Source organism: Hyperoodon ampullatus (genome assembly GCF_949752795.1).
Source record: "Hyperoodon ampullatus genome assembly, chromosome: 11".
Taxonomy (NCBI): Eukaryota; Metazoa; Chordata; class Mammalia; order Artiodactyla; family Ziphiidae; genus Hyperoodon; species Hyperoodon ampullatus.
This window is the reverse complement of record NC_136924.1, coordinates 69,392,386-69,416,262: the sequence shown is the minus strand read 5'-3', so window position 1 is coordinate 69,416,262 and position 23,877 is coordinate 69,392,386. Positions and strand designations below refer to the sequence as shown.

At 42.9% G+C, this 23,877-nt stretch overlaps 1 protein-coding gene across 4 annotated transcripts in view; it reads left to right on the top strand.

Annotated features, from left to right (window-relative positions):
* Positions 1–7,869: 7,869 nt before the first annotated feature.
* The window catches only part of GRIP1 (glutamate receptor interacting protein 1), a gene marked incomplete at both ends in the record, with an annotated part of 711,329 nt that continues 695,321 nt past the window's right edge, over positions 7,870–23,877 (top strand). For all 4 annotated transcript variants that reach the window (XM_079716052.1, XM_079716060.1, XM_079716058.1 and 1 more), the window contains one exon: positions 7,870–7,927. In XM_079716052.1, coding sequence (XP_079572178.1) covers positions 7,870–7,927 — 58 coding nt within the window. The remainder of the gene's footprint in view (positions 7,928–23,877) is intronic.

Genomic DNA, 23,877 nt, shown 5'->3' with positions numbered 1-23,877 from the left:
CTGTACACTGCCAAGTTGCTTTCAAAATGATTGATTCCATCTGTATGTTAAACGGTAGAATATGCAGGCACACGGTGTTTTCTGACCAGTGCTTTTCACTATTCATCAACAGTATGTACAAGTTAAATCTTGCTTCTTGGGCTTCCCTTGTGGTACAGTGGTTAAGAATCCGTCTGCCAATGCAGGGGACACGGATTCGAGCCTCGGTCCAGGAAGATCCCACATGCCAAGGAGCAACTAAGCCTGTGCGCCACAACTACTGAGCCTGCGCTCTAGAGCCCACGTGCCACAACTACTGAAGCCCGGGTGCCACAATTACTGAAGCTCGCGTACCTGGAGCCCATGCTCCGCAACAAGAGAAGCCACCGCAATGAGAAGCCCGTGCACCACAACGAAGAGTAACCCTGGCTTGCTGCTACTAGAGAAAAGCCTGTGCACAGCAGCAAAGACCCAATGCACCCAAAAATAAATAAATAAATAAATTTATTAAAAAAAAAAAATCTTGCCTCTTGGGCAACCTACCCTTTCCTTTCATTTCTTCCTTTATTTTTATTTATCACCTGTCAACATGATAAATAATTCCTTTCCCTTTTTGGTATTTACTCCTTTACTGAGTCCATGAATTTCAACCAAGAAAGCTCTTAGTTATCGCTCAGCCAAGTTATACTAGATGTGGCTGGCTACCTTAATTTTCCCTCTGAAGTCAGTTTCCTTAATCACTTCACTACTCTAATTTTTTAGATACTCAAGGGGCTAAACCTGAATATATTATTAGACGCTTTTGGTCATGAAGGTAGGAAGCATCTATTTAATTTTCTTGATGAAATGCTTACTTCTGTCTAGCCCTCCATTCAATTACATATTTTTGCTCTTTTCATAATAATAGTAAAAATAATAAAAATTCATTCCTCTCCATTCTAACCTAAAAGGTTTCTTCTAGAAATATTGTCAAGCCTTGTTGAAATAAGTGAAATTTCCATTACTAGCACATTTATGGGCCAGTCTTCATGATCATTGGAGATTTATTTAGGAAATGAAAACTAATTTTAATATTCATCCTTTCAGCAAGCATCCATTGGGCACGCACTACAAGGTGCAATACTTGATGTCTGCAGCAATGCTAAGAAGCAAATGCCACATTCCTCGCCCTATGATGATGATGATGATGATGACAATCATAGAAATTTATTGGATTCTCCCTGTATGCCAAGTACAGGTCTAAATGCTTGACATGTACTAACTCATTTAATCCACCCAACAACAGTATGAGATTGGAAACAAAGGCAAGGAGAAGCAAGTAATTATCCAGGACCACACAGATGGATTTGAACCTGGACTATTTTAGTCCAGAATCAGCTTGCTTTTTTTTTTTTTTTTTGGCAGTACGCGGGCCTCTCACTGTTGTGGCCTCTCCCGTTGCGGAGCACAGGCACCGGACGCACAGGCTCAGCGGCCATGGCTCACGGGCCCAGCCACTCCACGGCATGTGGGATCTTCCCGGACCGGGGCTCAACCACTGCGCCACCGGGGAAGCCCCTGGAATCAGCTTGCTTAATGTATTCTTCCCTATAAAAACTTGAGTACAGTAAGATAGACTTACACAACATAACTTGCGATAATATACTATCACTAGGAAAATATGGTAGTACAGGGGGTTGGGAAATTAGAGAAATCAAGATCCAAAGAAGAGGTAGAATATTAATGGGCCTTGAAAGATAGAAACAATATTGTTTTGAGTAGAAATGAAAGTGGATAGTTCCATGTGGGGTGGAAAGATAAACTCTAGAGCCCAGTACCTCTGGGTTCAAATTATGACCCCGGCACATACTAATTGTAAGGCAAATTCACTTAGCCTCAGGAACTCAACCTATTTCAGTTGTAATGAGCAAAGATATAAGAGTTTGGAAGCAGATGATTTGTTTAGGGAATGCAAGTGATGCAAAGTAAAGGAAGTTTAAGGGGCTATTGGGGGCAGTTCAAGGAGAGAATGAAGGATGGGAGGAAGGGAGGGAGGGAGGGAGGGAGGGAGGGAGGGAGGGGAGGAAGGAAAGGAGACAGGGAGGGAGGGAGGGGAGGAAGGGAGAAAGGAAGGAAGGAAGGGCAGGCATATGTGGAGAGCATTTGCGGCTGAAGGCAAAATGAAATAGGTATGAGGACTTGCTGGAAGACTTGAGACAGCAGAAAGAGAGCATGTCATTTTACTCAAAGGGAGACAACAAGGTCGGTGGCGGTGTTGTTTGGAGTAAGGAGGGGCTGAAGAAGTGAACCCACAGGACACTACTGGGATTGTCCAGGTGAAAGATAATAAAGGCAGGAGTCAGGACAATGTTCATGGAAAGGAAGGAGAGAGAGTCAAGAATAATTTCAAAGGTAGATTTGAAAGACCTTGGTAACCAACTGGGGATTTGGGACTGAGTCAAAATGTTCCTCTGGTTTTCATCCCAGGTTCCTGAAATGATGGTCATGCCTTTTTGCAGAGAGAAATTCCAGTTAGTTTAGGAGTGAATCAGAACTGAAAACTTGGATGTCAGCAGTATGGATGACTTTGTGAAAAGTTTGAATTTAAAGGGAAAGAGAGGATGGAGAGTTTGAGTGTCAGTAATTCTAAAGCTAATTTATGAAGATAAATCTCTTTTGGATTAACTCTTTTCTTTAGCAAAACCAAAAGTTAATTCTATTATGGAGTCTTCTCATTCTTATCAGGGACCTTTATTCTCTTTTTGGATTTGGAATTCCCGTGAAAACTTGATGAGAACTACAGACTTTCTTGTATCCCCAAGTGCATGTGTAGCGGGGAGGTGAGGGGCAATGGAATCATAAACATTCATACAAACATTTGCACACAATTTTAGGGAGTTCTTGTACTTTTTGAAACCCAGCCATGAGTCTCAAGAGTCTGCTCTGCATAACTTCTTTTTTAACCAATGCATTAATATATTTTCCAACTATAAAACTAAAACTACATTTTAGGTCCTGTGCTAAGTGCCAGCTCATTTAATCCTCGCCATTACGTTGCCATATAGGTATTACATTTCAAACGTGGAGGAACACATAAGTTAAATAAATTGCCCAGAGTTACAGAGTTATTATGTGGTAGAGGCAAGATTTGAACCTAGGTCTCAGTATTAGGTTTCTCCCTAGAAACAGAACCAGTAGGATGTGCGTGTGTATGTAAAGAGATTTATTCTAAGGAAGTGGCTCATGTAATTATAGAAGGTCATGAGTCCCAAGATGTGCAGTCAGCAAGCTGGTGACCAGGAGAGCTAAGGCTGTAGTTCCAGTCTGAGACCCAAGACCTGAGAACCAGGAGAACTGATGGTGTAGTTCTCCTCCAAAGGTTGGGGGGCTTGAGACCCAGAAAGAGGTGAAATTTCAGTTTGAGTCCAAGGACAGGAATAATCTGATGTCCTACTTCAAAAAGTGTCAGGCAACAGGAATTCTCTCTTACTCTGGGGAGGGTCAGTCTTTTTGTCTTATTCAGGCCTTCAGCTGATTAGATGAGGGCCACCTACTTTAGGGAGGGCAATCTGCTTTACTCAATTCACGAATTTAAACATTACTCTCATCCAAAACACCCTCACAGACACACCCAGAATAATGTTTGACCAAATATCTGGGCATCCCATAGCCTAGTCAAGGTGACACATAAGATTAACTACTAGTAGTCTCAACCACTGTGCCCTGTACTGTCATTTAAAAATACACTTTAGGGAATTCCCTGGTGGTCCAGTGGTTACGGACTTGGCACTTTCACTGCCAGGCCCCCAGGTTCAATCCCTGGTCAGGGAATTAAGATCCCACAAGCTGTGTGGCATGGCCAATAAATAAATAAATACACTCTAATATTTTTCTTAGATGAACTTTCATTTGGCTTTCACACATGCCTTACTTAAATTACACATGTTAGAGTTGCTGCTTCTCCCATGTTTCCCCTTTTCCCAGTTACGTTCTCCTAACTGAAGATTATAAAGTAAAACCCACTTGAATTCATTCTGTTTGCTTTCTGCTCCCTTTATTTTTTCCCTAAGAAGACAAACTATCCAAGGAAGCTTCCTCTTGCATTTTAAATTTTCAAAGAGGGTTTTGCAGCTAAAAGTGAGTTAACAACATCTAAAAGAATCCTTGGGTACCCACTAGGAGTGCATATTAGGTGTTAAAAGGGTTTTCAAATTCACTGCATGCAACAGAAAAGAAGTGCTGGGTTTTGGTAGCAGTATTGAAACTTCCAGGTGGCTGTTCAGTATGCAGTGTAGGTGTTCGTAAAAGTCAATGCACGATTAAAAAAATATATTGTGGATGTTGTTAGGCCCTGGAGCCAATCCAAAATAACAGCTGGGATCTTATATCTCCTGGGGGACTCCTCAAACTTATGAAATTCAATCCCAAGAAGTCATAACACTCTGTTAGAGTGAAAGGCCCTGTGAGCAGGAGACTGGAAGCTTAATTGTTGGCACAGAGGAAATGGAAGGGCAGCTACGGACTCTCTCATCACACACATTTCCAAATTCTTTAATGAACTGAGTGCATCCACATAAGCTTGAAAAGGTGATCAAGCAGTCACATTAAATCCTTTGGTTTACAGGTTTTTCCCCCTTTTCTACCAGGTGAGAGAGGCACTAGTAGTAAGAAAACATGGCTCTTCTCCACTGTATTTTGAAAATCGTAAATAGAAAAGTAGATCAAACGAGGCCACATTTAGGAGTGTCCTGTGCCCTGTGCAGTCAACTGTGTACCTGTCAAAGTAAAACAATGGATTTAAATTAAGCTTTGAATTCTGTAAATGCAGACTGCAAAGCCATTCAAAGTGCACAAATACCTTGGAAGAATTTATGTTCAGAAAAGGAGCAGAAATTCTTAAGTGAGCAGATGTTTAGAAACAGACATTGCAATTGTAGTTGCAGTTGTAATCTTTAAAGAACATTGATTTTCTAATTTAGTAACGGAAAAAATAATGTATCTTATATCCTACCCCAATAGCACTATAATTTCCTTGGAATACGCTTTTAAATATAATGCTTTGAATATGAGATGGCTTTGGACAATGGAACCAAATATATCAGACTGAATTTTAAATGATTTAGTTCTTTTTTTCTTTTTTTGGTTTGATATTACCAAGTGGTGATCTCACAGTGTTAGGGCCTATTTCTCTTAGATAATATGCTAGGGGCAGCTCTAGTGAGGTTAAATACCATCATCATCAACCATCACTGACTGAGAGCTTACTGTCCCTGGCTCTGGAGATGGAAAGAGATAAGGCCTATTTCCCCCTGACAGAGCTTAGAGCCCAATTGATGACTTAGATGTACATACAAAGATGAAACAAGGCATTGGATATTGTTGAACAAGGGTTCAGACAGTAAGTACTTTGAGGTTGGGGAAGATATGAATCCCTTCTTAAGAGTTTCTTTACCAGTCTCAGTTGTATAATCTGTAAAATAATATTCGACCGTAACACACAGAATGTATTAATTTAATCTTCCACTACTAAACATCAACTTCCTTCTTGTATCTCTAGCTTTTAGCCCAGAGCCTAACACATAGTAGGAATTTTGTCTACCCTAGCTAAAATACTATTATTTTAACAGTTGTGAGCTGTAACTCCCTAGCAACTGTAATCTGTCACTCATCTTGGCAGGATAACTGCACCACTGATTGCAATGTAACTATAAGAGTATGGTTTAGTCCCTACCTTAGTGTGTAGGTCTTCTCGAATTAGGCTTGTTAGAACAACCACATACATAATATGCTATATAAGATGCTATTAAAACAAACAGCAAGCACGCCAATGCTGCAGTCATTTCTATGTTGTCAAAACCTAAGTCTTTGCGGTGTACAGGCACCGGCTGTCCTGGTTATGGCTGGGTTTACCCTGTCCCTTTGGGAGAATTATGACAAATGCCGTTCTCCACATAAGGCTGGTGGGACTACATCTTGAAACAAGAGTAGGACAAGAGGAAAGTACCCAAGGAGTCTTGTTAATTTTAGGATGGAGAGTGGGTCATTTAAAGGTGACAGGTGCGACATTCATATTGATTTTCTGGATTTTACTTCTCAAAGAGTCTGGAAAGGAGATTTGAGCAGCTCAGATGGGATTTCTACTGATAACCCCCGGGATGGTTTGACTCTCCCTTCCTTTAGCCCTTCAATTCCTTTACTCATTGAGGTTCCTGGGCCCGGGGCCTCTCCTTTGTTTAGGAGAGACAGCCACTTGTCTTTGGCAGTTCGGCAGTTCTGTAATGACAGACAGCCATCCAGCCAAGGGGCAGCAGCAGAAGCGAACATCCCAGCCTGATAAGACTGCTTATGCAGTGGCAGGGAAAAAAAGATTCTATCTTCCTGTCTTTTGTAGTTATTACATTCCTCTGGCTGTATTATTATGTTTCCAAGGGAAGAGAGAGAGAGAAGCCTGGCAAGGGTCAATGTCCTCAGTTTGGGAGAGCAAACTGCAGCTCCTTCAGAGGCTAAAATAAACTGCAGGACAGAGAGAGTCATAAGTGGTTGGTCCCTGACAACTACAAACCAGTAGTTATAGCCTCAGGGGCCCCAAATTCTTCAGTCCCCATCAGACACTCAGGAGGTGAAGACTTAGGTATTATCTAGCTGGGCCCGCAGCTAGGTAACCCCGCAGGACAGGCAGTTAGTTGCCAAGTGGAAGACTCAGGAGCCCCTTTTAACATTATCCTTTTGAAATCACAAGCAAGCGCCCCCAAGTCTGGGCGGAATCTTCCAGACTCTACCGTAAAGCTGCCCTCTGCCCTCAATTCATCCTTCCACCGATATTCTATGAACCTAGGACAAGGGGAAGAAACTAATCATAAAACCTGATCATAAAACCCTTCTTATACTTGAAGACAACGATTAAATATTCACTGAGCCGAGGTCTCCCGGCTTCACTGAAAACAAAAGAGGTTCTCTACTCACGCCCTTCCCACCTGAGCAGAAAATGTATTCCCGGCTCCGGCCGGCGCTGACCGGGCGAAAGTTGCGATTTCTCTCAGCTGAGGGCAAAGTTAGCGACTCCGCAGCTGCAAAGTCTCAGCTAGCGGGGAGGGGGCGACAGCCCGGGCCGAGGGGAGAGCGGCGGGAGGAGGGACTAGAGGGAGAGACACTGCCCCCTACTTCAGCAAGGTCGTCGTCCAAGCCGGTGCAGCCGCCGGTTTGGGTTTTGGGAGGGAGGAGCGGCGGCCGCGGCTCGGCGCCAGGCTCGGTACCTGGCAGGCCGGCCGCCCGGGGCGCGGAGGGTGTGAACGCGCGCGCCCCCTCCGTGCCCGCTCAGCCTCGCGCGCGTCTCGGGGGAGGTTCCGCCACCAGGCGCCTGGGGAACCCGCAGCCTCAGTCCTGCCGCCAGCGGAGCTTTGTGCGGCGGCGGCGGCGGCGGCGGCAGCGGCGGCTCCGAGTCCCACCTGCTGGCGGCGGAGAGACAAGGAAGGGGAAGAAGGAGAAGGAGGAGGAGGAGGGGACAGAGGCGGCGGCGCGAGCCCACTCCCGCCGTCCGCGCCCACTTCCCGGGGGCTCCGCAGCTCCTGCTCTCGGCCTGTACGCGCCCCCCGCCCCCGGCCCGGCCAGGCCTCCCGGCCACACGGCCGCCGCCGCGGCTGCAGCCCCTTCTGCCCGGCCCGGCCAGCCCGGCCCTGCCGCAGCCACCCGGAGCCGACGGCGAGTTTGAGGCGAGCGCGGGGCGCGCGGCGCCGCCTCGATGCGCTCGGGAGACGCCTCAGCGCCCCAGCCCAGCTGAACAGCCCCGAGAGCGCCGCGGCCGGCCCGGGAGGGCGAGTGGGGAGGCGCGGGGAGGCGCGGCCAGCCCCAGAAGACGGAGAGCGAGCGGGCGAGGAGGAGCGAGCCCGAGAGCGAGCGCAGGGAGCAGACACCATGCCGGGCTGGAAGAAGAATATCCCCATCTGCTTGCAGGCGGAAGAGCAGGAGAGAGGTGAGCGGGGCGACCGGGCGGGGAGGGCCGGGGAGGGGGTCCGGGCCGGGGGCCGCCCCGGAGCCTCCCTCTCCCCGGGCTCCCTCCCGACCTGTCCGCGGCCAACGGGGGAGGGGCGCCGCGCCCTCCGGGGTCGCGGGGGAGTCCGGGCGGCGGCGGCGTGCGAACTCCAGATTTCTTTTTTGGGGGGGTGGTGGTGGGGGAGAAGGAGGGTGCTGCAGTAGGGAACTTTTAAGTCGGGCAAAGATTTTTTTCTGGAGAGGACGTGGGGGGAACTCTAGCTTCTCCAGGGCCCACTTGCACGTGGAGCCCCGGGCGGCCTTCTGCGGGGTGGGTGCTGGGGTGACCGGGCACCGGGGTGGGGCGGAGGGAGTCCTGCAGTGTTTTAAGTGACTTTTCAAACTTTCCTTCTCCCTCCCGTGGTCGCTTTCGCGGTGTCCCCGCCTCGGGCTGGGCTTTGAGGGTGCTGCCACCCAAAGTTGCTGGAGAATCAGCAAGAAGGAGGCGGAGGAAGAGCGTGGGGGACGGCAAGTGGGCGCTGCCGCAGGTCTCCGGAGGGGGAGGGGAGGAGGGGGAAAGCTGTCCCTAGACTGAGGGTCTGGGGCTGAGAGTGCCTCGGAGATGAGTTATGCCCCAGCGCAGTCCCCGCTGTCAAGTTAATACCGCAGGACTGCGGGCTTTTCGTAATTGTTGTCTGTTTCCTTTGTAAAAGGCGGCTCTCGGTGCCAGGTGGCTTGTAGACCTTTTGTGCTTCAGCCTGACAAGTGTACTGGGCACGTTGCCTTTAAGTGACTTGCGGCGAGGAAAGTTGAAGGCCTTTTTTTGCACCTCCAAGGCTCGGTTCTGTTGAGGTCATTTTATGGTGTTTGGATTGTGCGGAGGTTGGCCGGGGAGTTCAGCTCGGTAACCTGGAGATGATGTACTGAGTGTGCCAGAATTTCCTCTACGGGCCGCACGGGGCCAGGGGGTGTGCGCCGTGGCTCTGCTAGCGTCCAGAGGGCCCCTGGCTGGCAAGGTCCACCAGGGTTTATTCCTCGGCTCCTCCCACCCCGGCCTGCCCTGCTTCGAGGAAAATGCTTTAGAGTTGGAAGGGTTTCAGGACGCTGGGTCCGCATGGGCTGTGCAACCGCCAGGGCCGAGGATGAAGGGTGCTGCGTGGCTGGCGGGGTGAGGAGGCCAGTCTGGTGAGTGGAGTAGGCAGAGTTGTCAGGGGAGCTGAATCCAGCAGAATGATGAGTTGGTACGGAAGGTGGCTTGCTTATTGGGCATGCCCGAAGTTTCAGGTTTTGGAAATAATGCCTACTACTGAAGAACGAATGTACGATTTTCAGTTTTTCTCTAGGTGGCACAACCTGTCTTTGGTTTATATCCTGTTTAATGACTCAGGGAATTCATCCCTTTTTAACCACTTCCTTATTAGAGATGTGCATTTATTTTCCAGCACACGTTCTGGTGACCGAACTTACGTTCACCCACTCAGAAGGCCACCCCTGCTTTAGAAAAACTTCTGCTTTTCCCTTTAGTAGGTCATATCTTAAGAGGTGCAAATAGTAGTACCAATAATTTATAACCAGGTAAAAGCACTAAATGAAAGCCTTCTGTCAAGCGTGGAGTGTCTGTCCTGTCAACTCAGCGTCACAGTGCACTTGGTGTTAAAGGTATCCGTCTGCTAAAAAACCGTTGCAGTGCTGCCTACAAGTTTTATCAGAATGCTGAAAAGGGTAGATTTTTGGATCGTGACAAAATGTACTTGTATGTCTTTTGGAAATATATGGTAACTTTAAAAGATGATCGCCTAATCTGCTTGTTGGAGATAAGACTGAATTTCCTCCGGAACATAAAAATCTGACAGAAATTGGGTATTCTGCCTTAACTTCTCCAGTAGGAGAAAACAGGGAACGTTTGTTGTTACCTGGTGTCTTTTTTCACTAAAAAGTTTCTTACTTCTTGCTTGTATTAAGTGATGCTTTTCTAATTAGTATTTTTGTTTGGTTGTGGCATTTCCTTTTGAGGTCCTGCTTCATTGGGAATGCACAAATGTGTGTTTTGTTTCTTTTAAAATCTCCTACCTGGTGTTTCTGTTTCAATTGTGTGTGTGTATGTGTGTGTGTATACATATATATGTATACATATATACATATATTTGAACTGATTTTAATGCATGTGTCAGAGGATACTACTTGAGATTGTCTTATCATTTTGGAAGAATTTTATTGTAAAATAATGAGCAGTTTTCTATTTGCATTTGAAATCAGATTGTATTTAACATTTTTCCTTTTAAGTGATTCAAATAGTGTTGAATTAGGTTCTTGTCAAATATAAACAGAAATATTAAACTATCAGGTTGGTTAGGAAAATAAGGAACATAAAGGGAACAAATACATTTTAAATTTTGTCTGGGGATAACATTGACCAAAAAGTCCATTTATACTATCTTACCATTAAATTCTAAGGTTGGTTGTGCTCATAGAACCACTGTTCTTTCCACATTCCCCCAACCCCAGTTTACATTTAAACATTCTAAAACCCATTGTGGAGACTACTCTAGCATACCATTTTTTCATGTAGATTTTATTTAGCTAAATCTCTTTCTGAAACTTAATGCAAATTAATACAGGCTGCTAGCTTCTTTAAGGACCACGTATTTGAACAAGTATTTCTAGGTGTTATTCTTGAAAAAAAAATGCTAATCTCAATTCAAAGATTTAGGGAACCTGCCTTCTTGGTATTGTCACATACAAAGAGAGGTTTGGCCAATCCATATGACTTCATGCCATACCTACACACCATTCATAACTTGGGTTCACCTTGAATGCCTCTGTCAAGATGATATTGAGTGAACTATTGCTACTGCATGCAGTGCCGAGCAGAGAAACTGTAACATACGAGTTGCTGCAGGAAATGCTGTCATTTCCAAAATGACATGTTAAGATTCACCCATGTATGGTAAAAATTCACCCACGTGCTATTAAAATTCAGGACACATTTCTCTGTCTTCCCCCCGATTTTCTGCCTGAGCTGATAAACCCAATCCATTTAGAAACTGCCTAATATACTTTTGGGTAAATGTTTTAGAAGAAGATAAATGATTCTGAAAACTGTTCTGTTTAATATCCCTTCCAAGCAAATTAAATTAAGCAATTTATTTGTTGTTTTAATCTGCTTATTAGCTGATCGTGTGTAATAAGAATATAGTTGTTAAGGAAAATCTTAGTGTAAAGGGATAGGTGCCTCAGTAATTAATGATGCCTTTCTTTTGCCTTGTAGCTTCCCTTCTGATTTGTGTGGACTTGGTTAGTAAATGTTTGTGTGTGTGGTGTATACATATTCTCCGTGGGAAAATGTATGCATTTTGTATATCTCCCCTCCCTCTTGCCTTTCTGTTCTTCTTATAAGTTTTGGAGGTCTACAAGTGAACTTGAGAACTTCCTTTTGGACCCCTGTAGGAATTACTGTGTCTGGGGTTTTGCTTCTGTTTTGTCAGATGAGCGTATTTGGATCTTATTAGACGTAAGGAATTAGTGTTTATAAAATATGTATGAGAAAGCACCGGGGGCTTAAGTAGTGTGCCTTTATTACATCTTTGTTTTGTTTCATTTTCCACATCACAAGGAGATCTGGTGACCCTACCCCACATAACCTGCTTAATAAAAAGTCCAATTTGAAATTTGAGTCTTGACTGGGGAATGCTGTGGGGAAAAGAGAAGAGATCAAAATGCACAAGAGTCTGCTGTGCATTGGGCACTGTGTTTGACATTTCCCAAGCATTATTTGGTATAGTCCTCCTTACCACGTGCCAGTAAGGTAGGTATTATTATTTCCCCTGACAGTGGAAGAAAGTGATGCTCAGAGAATGAAAAAATTTGCCTCAAGTTACAAAGCCAAGACTTAGGGCACCAGTTTCTAGAGATAATTCGAAAAAGAAATTGTTACTTTTCCTAAGATGAAGTTGTTAGCATTGTATTAACATTATAATGTCTTACGGTTTTTCTTTTGGACAGAATTTTAATAAACTGCCACCAAATATTTCATTAAGAATTCACGAGAAGAGTTTTGTAGTTACATATCCTGTGGAAAAGCTTCCAAAGTATATTTTGGGCTTTTGAAAAACTGTCTTTGCTAGATAGATTTATTAACCCTAACTGTAAGGATTGGCATGTCAGCATATTTCTAAGTGGAATTATTTGATTAAACTTAAAGAGACTCATGTAAATGAATGGCTTTTCCCCCAAGGACTTGAAATATTACATAGTTTTCCTTTTTTTCAGAGTATTTGCCATGAAGGCAAGAATTAACAAGAATTAGGCATTTTCCCTCACTGCGATGAACTAGGAAACTACTATATTGTTAATAGCCACTGTACATTTGCTCTTTTGCCAACTTTTTATTTAATTAAAGCCATCCATCTGAGCTCTCAGCCTGGCTATCTATCAGAAGGCCCAGTGGCCAAAGGGGCATCAGATAGTGTTTTTTTCTGCGGCAGCCTTATTGGTTTTTCATGAAGAAGAAAGAAGGATCAACTTAAATTGGTAAAGGATATTGAGAATTGAATATCATGGGTTTTAAAATGGTTATATTAAATGCTGTGTGAAGGCTGATGGTTTAAGGCATTTAGGATTTGATCAGTTTATTTTCAGTTAAATTACAATAGTAGTTCAGTAATAAAAAAATACAAGAATAGTAGTAATACAAAGTAACACATCTAACAGAGAATGCTGTTCAAACACAAGAGCAAAACCTGGGTTTGAATCTATTGTTTTGTCTTTTAGGAAAGTTTATTTCTCCTTAAATTCGAAGGTGTCCTTAAATTCGAATATAAATATAAAAATCTATCGGAACAAAATTCCATATTCAAGATATCTATTTATTTAGACAGGTCAGTGGCCAAAGGGTGTTGTCAGTTTCATGGGAAAGTCAACGTTCTTTAGGTACATCTGCTGATTAAAATGCGCCTGATTGAATTTCTTACCGCCTTTCATTTCAACAGTGATTAAACTTTAAGTACTAAATCAGGTGTTGCGCAGAATGTGAAGACAAAGCTAGTGTCCTGGATAGATTCCTTTGCCTCACCCAGCAGAGTGATGGAGGACAAGGTATTTGAAGTCAAACAGCTGTGGGTTTAAAGCCACTTCAGCACCTCTTAGCTCTGTGATCTTTTAACTTTTCAAAGTCCTTGTGTTTTCTTCTTTAAAATGAGGACAAGTAACCTCTACCTCATGGGAGGAGTAAATGAAATTACAAAGTGTGGGGGAATTTCTGTCAGTACCTTGTATATAGTTCAAGGCTCAGTAATGGCAACCGGTATTATTTTTACGCTATCTTGATATAGATCTGTAAACTCGACACCTCAAGGCGTCCTGATGATGAAATGATAAGTTTTTATTCTTTAAATAAGTTTTTATTCTTTAAAAACTTCATAAACCAGTAAAAAAGAAAGTCCAGTGTTTTGTGAAAAGCTGTGTTGAAACACAGAGCCTTATGAGGCCAAGGTCTTTGATATATTCTGGTCTGACCCTCTCATGAAGAAGAAGAAACTCCAGTATAGGGGGAAATGTGCCCAAGGCCACATTTCATACATTTAGTAAACAGTTATTGACAACTAACTGACATTTGGGTGCTGGGGATGAGCAAATCATCATTCCCATTGTCAAGGAGATTATTATGCATAGTTACAGAGTCATGGATATGACAGCCTCTCTCCTCATGTACAGATTAGCTCTGGGGGAGCAGAGAAGAGGGGTTGAATGTGCCAAGGGCAGGTGGGAAGAGGGAAGCTTCTGAGGATGCTCTCAAAGGAGGTGGCACAGAGGAAGTGTTAAAGGACTTGAAGGAAGGGGAGGAGTTCAGAAGGTTGGGAGGGGATGTGAGGACAGATATTTCAGGCAGGGGGCATGGTGTGTTCCAAAGCATTATGGAATGAAATATTTTAAGAACTACTACTGGTTTCTTAAGGGCCTGAAGCATAGAGTATGAATATGCATATGGACTGTCGAATAAGAATACGTCTTTCCCCAAGAGGTGGGGAGACTGGGTGGGAGAAGATGAGACCACCTTTGGAAGGACTTTGTATCCCAGGTGGCAGCGTTCAGATTGTATCCAGCAGGTGATGAGGAGTTAATTGAAGGATTTCCAACAGAGGAGTGAAGGGATCAGATTTATATCTTATAAAGGTTATCTTGGTAGCAAGGAGGGAAGATTAGAAAAAGAAGGGACTGGAGAGGTGGGAATCGGGTGGGAGTCTACTGCCCTGTTGCAGGCCATGCAGAGATGTTCCGGAGGAGGACTTGGTGAGCAGGTGAACGTAGGAAATGTGGAGGGCGTAGGTCTCTGGTGAAGATACTGATTAGATTTACAGTTGTGGCTTGAGACCCAGTACCTTGATACAAAGCCTGGTATTCTTTCCACTACATGTTGCCTTTCTTTACTCCCCCCCTCCCCAGTCTATGTAGGGGAAAAATGTAAACATAGTCTGGTAGAATAATGTAAAAATAGACAACCACCAAAGTGATTGGGTACCAGGCTGGGTCATGATGATAGTTTAGTATGCACTAGTTTTTTCTTCTAATTATATAAAATTCATATACTATCTAATCTTAAAGGAAAAATAATCATTATCCTGTACACTTATACCTGAATACTAATCTGGAATTTAAAGTGATTTTTTTTAATGGAAAAAGAGAAAAATGGTAGTTATTATCTTATAGAAATGTCTTCCCCTACTAACAATTGGGTGGGGTTTTTAAAAATTCTTATTTTCTGAAAACAACTAAATTTTCTATGAATAAAGTTTAAAAGTAATTCTTACAATGGACTCAAAATTCAAAAAGTGGGTTAAAGTCCTCCCTTGGCCATGTTCTTGATTACCTGGTCTAGGCACAGCCTGCCCGTCTGAACCTCCATTTGCTCATCTGAAAGTAGAGATGATTCTTGTCATATTGACCGCCTAAGGTTGTTATCGGGTGAAAGCAATTATTGCTACGTGGTTACACTACAAAGGGAAGAAGTTGTTGAAAGACTGAGATTCTTAAAGCACATCTATTAGCTGGCCATTTCTGGATGGAGGCGTTATTGCATAACTTCTGTTTCATAAACTGGAAGCTTTCATTAAAGAATCTTAATTCTTTTCCAAAATGAAGTTCAAATATGAGAGTCCCCCCTTAGGCTCCCATTGATAACAAAATAACTCAAGTGATGTAACTAAATTACAATATATACACACAGGCTGCACAGTTCTTGGAAGCAGCCTCTTTCCCCGCTGGGCTTGGAAGCATCCCGCTCAGATGCTGAGTGCACCTTGCTACCTCTCCCTCTTCAGTTTCTGCTGCTCTCCAGCCTAGGCTTCTGACCTCAACGCAAAGCCCAAGACACCATTACTTCTCAAATTGAAATCATGTATGGAACCTTTTTAGGAAGGAAAAATTCTTGCAGACCTCCACTGCTGACTTTATTTCTGTTATGTTACTTAAATATGTACTAACGTAAAACTAGGTGTAAACTCCTGATGCTTATAGGTCTCGTACAACCACAGAACCAAAACAGATTTTACAAATGAAGTGTAAACAAAACTACCAAAAAAATCAATAACTTCCAAATGAACAGCATCTACTTCATGCGACTTGATATTGTTTGCCTGAAACAAAATTCCCTTTTGTAGTATGAATATGGTACTTGCTGCTATGGAAACTAGTTGAACTATTTTCACTTTTTCCCTAGTTGAACTCCCATGGCATGTTGGTCTCAACAGTCTGATGTCACCTGGTCTTTCCGGGGCATGACAAACATGTCATTTGCTTGTGAAGTTCTCTTTTCTCATTGGTCTGTTTTGCACCATTGTGATCCTAAATACAAACCCCAGTATTGGTAATGCAGTTGGTGGTAGTATTAGGCTGATCTACATTAGTACTTCTAAGACTGCTCGTGGTGAAGGGCTGTTTTTCCCCCAGTCTGATATGTGTCCTATAGTGACTGCACCATGTGAAACTCCCCACACCTGCACTTGTCTATGTCCTGTTCAGTGAGATGAGCCCATTCATCACGGACTTAGATGTTGGGGCAATGCCAGACTGCTGCAGGAATTTCTAACCACCTACCCTCATTTTCAGTATTCATCTAACCATGGATGGGTAATAAGCAGTTTTCTGACTGGCACTGTCCGTAGACCACACTTTGGATAGTACTGGTTTAGAATATGTTTATGTACCTAGTGTTGGGAAGCAGAGTTCAGAAGGATGGGTGTATATGTGTGTGAAAATGGACACACTACTATTAAAATATACAAATGAAACGTAATTTATTTTCTATAGCTGCTTTCACTTTGCCTTCAAGATCCCATTCCCACTGAAAACACCTGTCTTGTCCATTAAGAGCACGTTAGTTTCCAATTTAAAGACTCTTTGGTTGTTTCATTTCTCAAGGGTTTTTCCCTTCCTTCATTCCCAAGATGGCGTTCGGGTGAACGGGAAAGCTCAGTATCCTCATGGCCCTGGGTGAAGGGCATTTTATTCATTGTGTGACCCTCACTGCGTCCACTGCTTTGGAGTTGGCATGCTTGGTGACTGTGAGTTGTGCCCTGGTATCCACTGAAATGCGACTGTTCCCATTTGGTCTCTGAATGTCATCCTGGCAGCTGATTTGGGCTACCTGGACCTTGCCATTGAGTCTGGTTGTAACATCCAGCCTGTGACCTTTTTGTCAAACCCCAGGCCTTACCTAGGTTCCAGTCCTATCAACATTTCTATATCCCTCCTGGGAGCCCGAGAACACAACAATTTCCCCTGAATCATTATGGAGTTTGTGGGATCTTGGGAGGTGCCAACATCCCTACCTGTCTTATGCCACCTTCTGCATATATTGCCACTGTATTGTTCCAGTGCTACCTTGAATTCTGCCTATGCTCAGTAAGGGACCTTTATGCTAGCAAGACGGATCATTGGTCAGAATGTTTACTGATGTCCTCAAAACCAAACAGGTGTTAGTTTTTCTCTCCTTTTGTACTTGTCACGAGTCTTGAATCCTTGCAGGATATTGGATTCTTACGTCTGATCTTTTGTCGCTCCCTTCTTTTTTTTTTTTTTTTCTTTTTTCTCTTCTGTCCCAGATATCTGGAATGGCTTAAATGACTTGAAAACTTAAAACTGGAAGGGACAGGAGTCAGCAGGGTGAATAAAAAATAAGGGAGAAGAGTCCAATAGGCCATCATTAGGTGGACACCTGTCCCTAAGATCTGAATGTCAGGGAAAAAAGATATAGAGAAGTACCGTCTAACAGCCCAGAGATAACGCAGCTTGAGGCTGGCAGGTAATTTTGACCACTACCTTCTCTCGGCCTACCTTGTACACAGACCTTTCTCACTTAATAGTTTTATTAGAAATCTGCCCTTTGTATTTCATCAACAAACGTGTGAACTTGAGAACTGACATTTCTTTTCATGGTTGGTCGTGTAATTGCAATGTGCAGTTTCTGTTATTCATGTATTTTAAAGGTTTACTTTGTATTTAGAATAAAGATCTTTAGAAGAGATCAAGACTTTTTGTATGAATTGATGTTAGAAATAATAAATATATTTTTTACTGGTGAAGTATTCATTTCTTTTGCTTTCACAGTTGTTGAATATAGCAGACAATATGAAAATTTGATAGTTTGATAGCATAAGTTACTAGAGTTTATATCTTTTTAAGGTACAGTTCATCATTTGAGAAAAAGTTAATGAATGTAGCTTTTACCTGTTAGCACATTAAAAATAACAGCAAAACAGTGGAAAATAATGTAGGTAAACATTCAGATAATAATGTAGTAGATATTTATTTCTTCATGTATTCTGATATATAATCTGAGAATAGCTTTCCTTCTTGATACCTTCTGATGTCAAGTATTTCTCCTGTTATCAATATTCAGAATTTCCATTGAAAAAGTGCACTAATATCCTCAACTTAGTTAGTCATAAGGATTTCTACCTTGCCTTCTTCTGAAGTGTCAGGATTGTTGATTAAAAGAGAGTGGCATTTAAAATTAGATTTTTCAGATGAATTCACGTGTTTCTTTTTAAATATGTAAATTTCTAGTATGTGCAGAGCACATTTTCATTAAATGAGAACCTTGAACAAGGGAGTATAAATTTAGTTTCTCTGTTACTATTTCACTTCCCCCTCCTATAATTTTAATTAAGAGAATGACAGTTTGCCAGGCTAGAATCAGATACCCATAGTGCTGCATCTACTAAGAAATAAGAAAGCACCTCATTTGGCTTTCTAGTGAATTTGAATGCCGATATATACACACACACACATACATACATACATACATACATATGTACATATATGTTTACCCTACCACCAAAGAGTAGCCCTAGTTTTCTCACCAGCAGTCATCTAAAATTATCAAGTGTGATCTGGGCTCTGCATTCCATGACTGCATTGACTCAGAATCCTACCCTCTCAGCCTCTGCTGCTCATGCTGAAGAAGCAGGGAGGGCAGTGTATTAGTCTGCTTGTGCTGCTGTAACAAAATACTCCAGGCTGGGGGGCTTAAACAACAGAAGTGTATTTTCTTACAGTTCTGGTGGCTAGAAGTCCTTGATCAGTGTGTCAGCAAGGCCAGTTTCTGGTGAAAGTGCTCTTCTTGGGTTGCCAGTGGCTGCCTCCTGCCTGTGTGTGCTCACACGGCCTTCCCTTGGAGCATGCATGAGGTTGGGGGGTGGGGGTGGCGAGAATTCTCTACTCTTTCTTCTTTTAAGGACACTAATCCTGTGGGATCAGGGCCCCACCCTTACGACCTCATTTAACATTAATTGCTTCCTTGGGAGCCCTGTCTCCAAATACAGTCACACTGTGGGTCAGGGGTTTCAACATAGGAATTTGGCAGGGTTGGGAGTGGGGGAGACACAAACATTCAGTCCATAACAGGCAGGAACAGAAGATTAATCCATGGTTTAGGTAATGTTCCTATAAATTTCATCTTTAAGTGTCTGGAAAGGGCTCCTTTTGAACAGAAGGCGACCTACTCACTGCTTCCCCTGTGCTCTCTCAAGTGGTGGCAGTTTTCTCTCACATACCCCTGGAGGACGATAGAAGGTGCTCTTTGTCCTTCTTTGCTACTTCCAGACTGTTCTTCTCTCCTTCCTAAAAATCCTGAATTTTGAAGCTCGTGCCATCAGACCACACAAACCATGGTTCCTCTTTGTTGCAGTCACGTCCTGCAGTCTTTGACCACTTTCACTCCTGGCGCATTATTGTTCCAGCCCTACTTCTGTCATAATTCTTGTGATTTCAACATTCACATAAACTGCCCCTCTAGTTTCTTCGTTTCTCAGCCCTGCATCCTCCTCTCTTGCCATTGTTATATCTGCCACATGGCCACACCTTAGACCAGCAGTTCTCAAAGTGAGTGTTCCTAAGACGCTTTCCGAGGGTCTGTTATTTCCATAACAATACTCAGACGTTAATTGCCATTGGAACTTTCATGCATTTATGAGTGCACAGTAGTTTTCAGAGGTTACATGACATGTGATGAACATCTTCATTCTGGCAGCTAGTGAAATGTGTACTTGTATATTCTTACGTTTAAAAATTTTCTGTTTTAATTTTAATATGGTAAATGTGAATAGACCTCACCCACATTACGAAAAACTTTTTGGAATGCTCACTTACTTTTAGGAATGTGGTAAATCCACCCTGAGACCAACATGTTTGAGAACTGCTGCCCTCAACCTTGTCACTGCCAGTGACTGCTCCCCTCTGGCTCATCTTCGGGTGTCCTGCTCTCCAATCAGCACCTATCTTTCTAACTCAGTCTCTGTGATCCTGACTCCAATAATCCTCAATCCCACGAGGACCTAAAATCCATTGATCTCACCCCCTTTTTACTATTCCACACCCCTCTCACGTCCACATTTCCCTTCTTTCCAGCCTCAATTCCTTCATATCTCATATAATCAGTCTTTTGGGTGTACTCTTAATTTCCTCTTCCCTCTTCCATGTTGTAGGTCTCATTTAGAAAACCTGGTTAAACTCAACTTTCTACCACCCTAATTTTTGCCTCTGCCATTTAATATGGCTGGAGAAAAACACTCAGCCAAGCTGACTGGTTTCACTTTAATTTCAAGATTGCTACTCTCAAATGCACTTTTAGTGCTGCTGGGTTACCAAGCTACATTTGCTTGGTCTTCATTCATGCCTCTGCTCTCCTAGATGACCGATACTCCTGCTCTCTCCTCTCTCCTCAAATCTTCACCGCCTCTGCTTCCATTCTCACCCTTTGTTAAAGACTTTGCTTCCTATTTCACTTAGGAAATAGAAGCCATTAGAAGAGAACTTCTCTTTGCGTCTGTGCCCGTATATTCTGTCTTCACTCCTGCTACTACAGTTGAACTGCGTGCTTTTATTCAATGCCAGCCTTCCACTTGTGCATCAGATCCCATGCCCTTGTGCCCCCTCCAGGACGCGGCTCCAGCATATTCTCTGTCTCTCCGGCATCATTAGTTTCCCTCTCTACTGAATTATTGCCATTCAACCATGATGTTATTTCACCCACTTTAAAAAACAACCCTCTCTTGACTCTTACTATGTCCAGTTACCACTCCACTTTTCTGCTTCTCTTAAAAGCAAAATCCCTTGAGAAATTTGTATTCACTCTTTAATATTGAATAGTTCTCCACTTATTCTCTTTTGAACCTAGTCCAATCCAGTGTTTGTGCCCTATTCTGTCTCCTTCTACCAAGGTGACCAGTGACCTCCATATTGTTAAGCCTGCTAGCTAATTCTCAGTCCCGTCCTACCTGACCAGTCAGAAGCATCTGAGATAATTAACTACTCCCCTCCTGGAAGCCTTTATTCACTTGGCCTCTAGACTGTCACATTGTCCTACTTCCCTTCTCATTCCTACTTGGTCTCTTTTGGTTTATTCCTTAGGTCCCTGATATCTAAATATTGGAGTGCACCAGGGTTTGGTCTTTGTGCTTCCTCTTCTTTTGTGCTGTCATCTGGTCATCAGTACATGATGCTTTCGAAATTTGTGTCTCCAGCTTGGTCCTTTTCCTGAACTCTAGGCTTCCCTGTTCACAGGACTTCCAGCATCTTCATTTGAAGGTTGAACAGGCAAGCAACTTACCTAACATATCCAAACTCAAGCTCCTTGTTTGCTCCCTCAAACCCGCTCCTCTCTAGTGTTCCCCATCGTTGTAAATGGCGCATCCATCTTACCACTTGTTCATGTCAGAGCCCTTGGTATCTTCCTGGGACCCTCTGTTTCTCTCACACTGCACATCCAGTCTGTCAGAAAATCGTGTTGACTCCACCTTCAAAATATTATATATCTAGAATCTGACCATTGTCAACTACCTCTGCCACATCCAGCGCAGTTCAAGCCACTGTCATCTATATTTATGTGGCTTATTGCATTCTCCTCCGAGCTGGGTTTTCTGTTTGTCCCCTTGTCTTCTGTTCTGACAAATATTTTATGTGGAACAGGCATAGTGATCCTTTTAAAATATCTGAGGTCTGCTCAAAACACTTTAGTGGCTTCCCGTTGTGCTCAGAGTAAAAGCCAAAGGATAAGGCCCTCCATACCCAGGCTTCCTGCTACCCACGTGTCCTTGTTTCCCCATACTCATCCCTCACTTGCTCTACTGTAGGCACCCTGGCCTTAGAAACACCCAGTTGGCTTCTGTCTCAGGGTCTTTCTTCGCCCTCACCCACCCCTTTGCCTGTGTGACGCCCTCTCTCACCTTCTTCAAGGCTTGGCGTAAATGTCACTTCCTTAGTGAGGCCTCCCCTCCCAGCCGTACTTGAAATAGTAACCTCCCCAACACCCCTCCTGTTTCTTCCTTGCTTTCGTTTTTCCCATGGCACCCTAGGACGTGCTATTTGTTTTACTTTTTTATGTGTATGTTGTATACGCCTATTGCTTTTTGTTAATGGAAGCTCCACGAGGGCAGGGATTTTATCTGTTTTGTTAACTGCTCCATCCCCAGCACACAGAAGTATTGGGCTCGCCATAGGCGCTCAGTAAATCTCTGAGTGAATTGAGGGGCCAAGGCAGTGGTACTAAGAAAGCAAGAGAAATGGTTTTCAGATGACGGAGTAGTTATGTTCCTGTTTACGTTTTGCTTTCAGGGTTTGCATTTGAGCTTTACTCCATCTTGACTCCAGGGGAAGAGGAAACAGGAACAATTTTAGTACTACTCCCGTGTTGGTCCTGGTCTCCCCTTTGGGGTTGAAGAAGAAAGGAGGCAGATGAGTAGAGAGTTTCCCTTCCAGTACTGGCAATCTGTGGACTGCCCCTTGAAAAGTGCTCTTTAATGTCTTAAAACTATAAATATTTTCTGCTAGAATATACCTCTGTTGATGATACAGTTGGTGTTGTAAAGCAGAAAAATGACCGAGGAGTGTTTTACATTGAAAATCTTTTTCTTGATGTTCTGAGATATGATTGTTGTGTCAGCAGCTGTGTCGTAGCCTTATTTGTGTCCACGCCGCCTACCATGGTGCAAGGCACTGTGTAGATATTTAATATTTGTGAAATGAATGAATAAATGAGACAAAGTGAGTTTGCATTATGAAAAATCATGGTAAGAAAGAAATAAACCTATCTGCTCCCCTCTATCTAGAGGCAAAAGCTATGTACAAGTCAAGAGTAGAGTATATTACTACCTGGTACCAGGACACATTATTGGATTACATCATGCAGTTGCTTTAAGTGAAAAAATAATTTTTGTTTTTGTTATATGTGGCATTTGAAGAAGCTGTACCAAGGACAAGGTGTTTTTAAAAAGCAAATCTGAATAGTTTACATATTTCTTTATCTATACTTTTTTTTCATTGTTGATTCTTAGAAGAGAACTGAAAGCAGTATCTTTCTAACAGCCTCCTTCTGGCCCTAGATAAGTCCAGTTGGTTTTACCAAGTGTGTAATAACATGCCAGTAAAATGAAGATTAGTACATTTTGCCCTAATTTTTCTAAGCCAATTCATTATACTCTAATGGAGTGAAATAAAAAAAGGCCTTCAATTGAATAATTTATTATGTCATTTGTTTTTTTCTTGATATGAAACACAGGAAGCAGCACTTAATTTCCTTTCTTATTACTGAAATCAAAGGGCTAAATAGTTATATGGCAGACCTATTAGGGAATGTTTATATGTACTCTTAGGAAAACATTTATAATGTTATTATATAGCATCATTCTTTTTTTTTTTTTTTTTGGACGCAGCATGCAGGGTCTTAGTTCCCTGACCAGGGATTGAACCCATGCCGCCTGCAGTGGAAGTACGGACTCTTAACCACTGCACCATGAGGGAAGTCCCTATATAACCTCGTTCTTGGTTCTAAGGCAGTGTTTCATATGTACATGCACTCTTAAGTAGTACAATATTTTTTCTTTAGATATGGTTGATTGCATGGTAGATAACCTCAAATTTCAGCATAACCATGAATCATACCTAGATTAAGGAAACCGATTTAATGCAATTGTTCCTCCCCACAAAGCACCTCTTTACCAACTAATTTTCCTAGGCTCCTATTACATGTAAACTGTCATTTGCTGGTGTATCAGTGATTCTTTATCCTCACTGTAGGGATAAAGTAGGGATAAAGATCCCTACTTTATCTCTTTCTAAATTCCCAAGGTATTTGCTCGGTTTCCCCCCTCATCCCCCAACATTAGACTATCAGAATAATGGTCAATTCTATTACTTCCCTATGTTTTTTTGTCATGCCTGGCACAAAAAAGTCTCAGGCGTTCAGTAATCACTTGTTGATTGATCTAAACCCCTTCACCTCCTCTAGACTGTTTAACTTAAGGAAGACTCCCAAATGAATCGAAGGCCCCTCCTGGGTTCCTTGTCATGTCATCTAGATTTGGGATGTATGCAGTGGATGAAGAAAAATATTCAGTGATCAAAAGTTTACTTTCTATTATGGGAAAACAATTTAGGCAACTTGACTATACTGCAAGA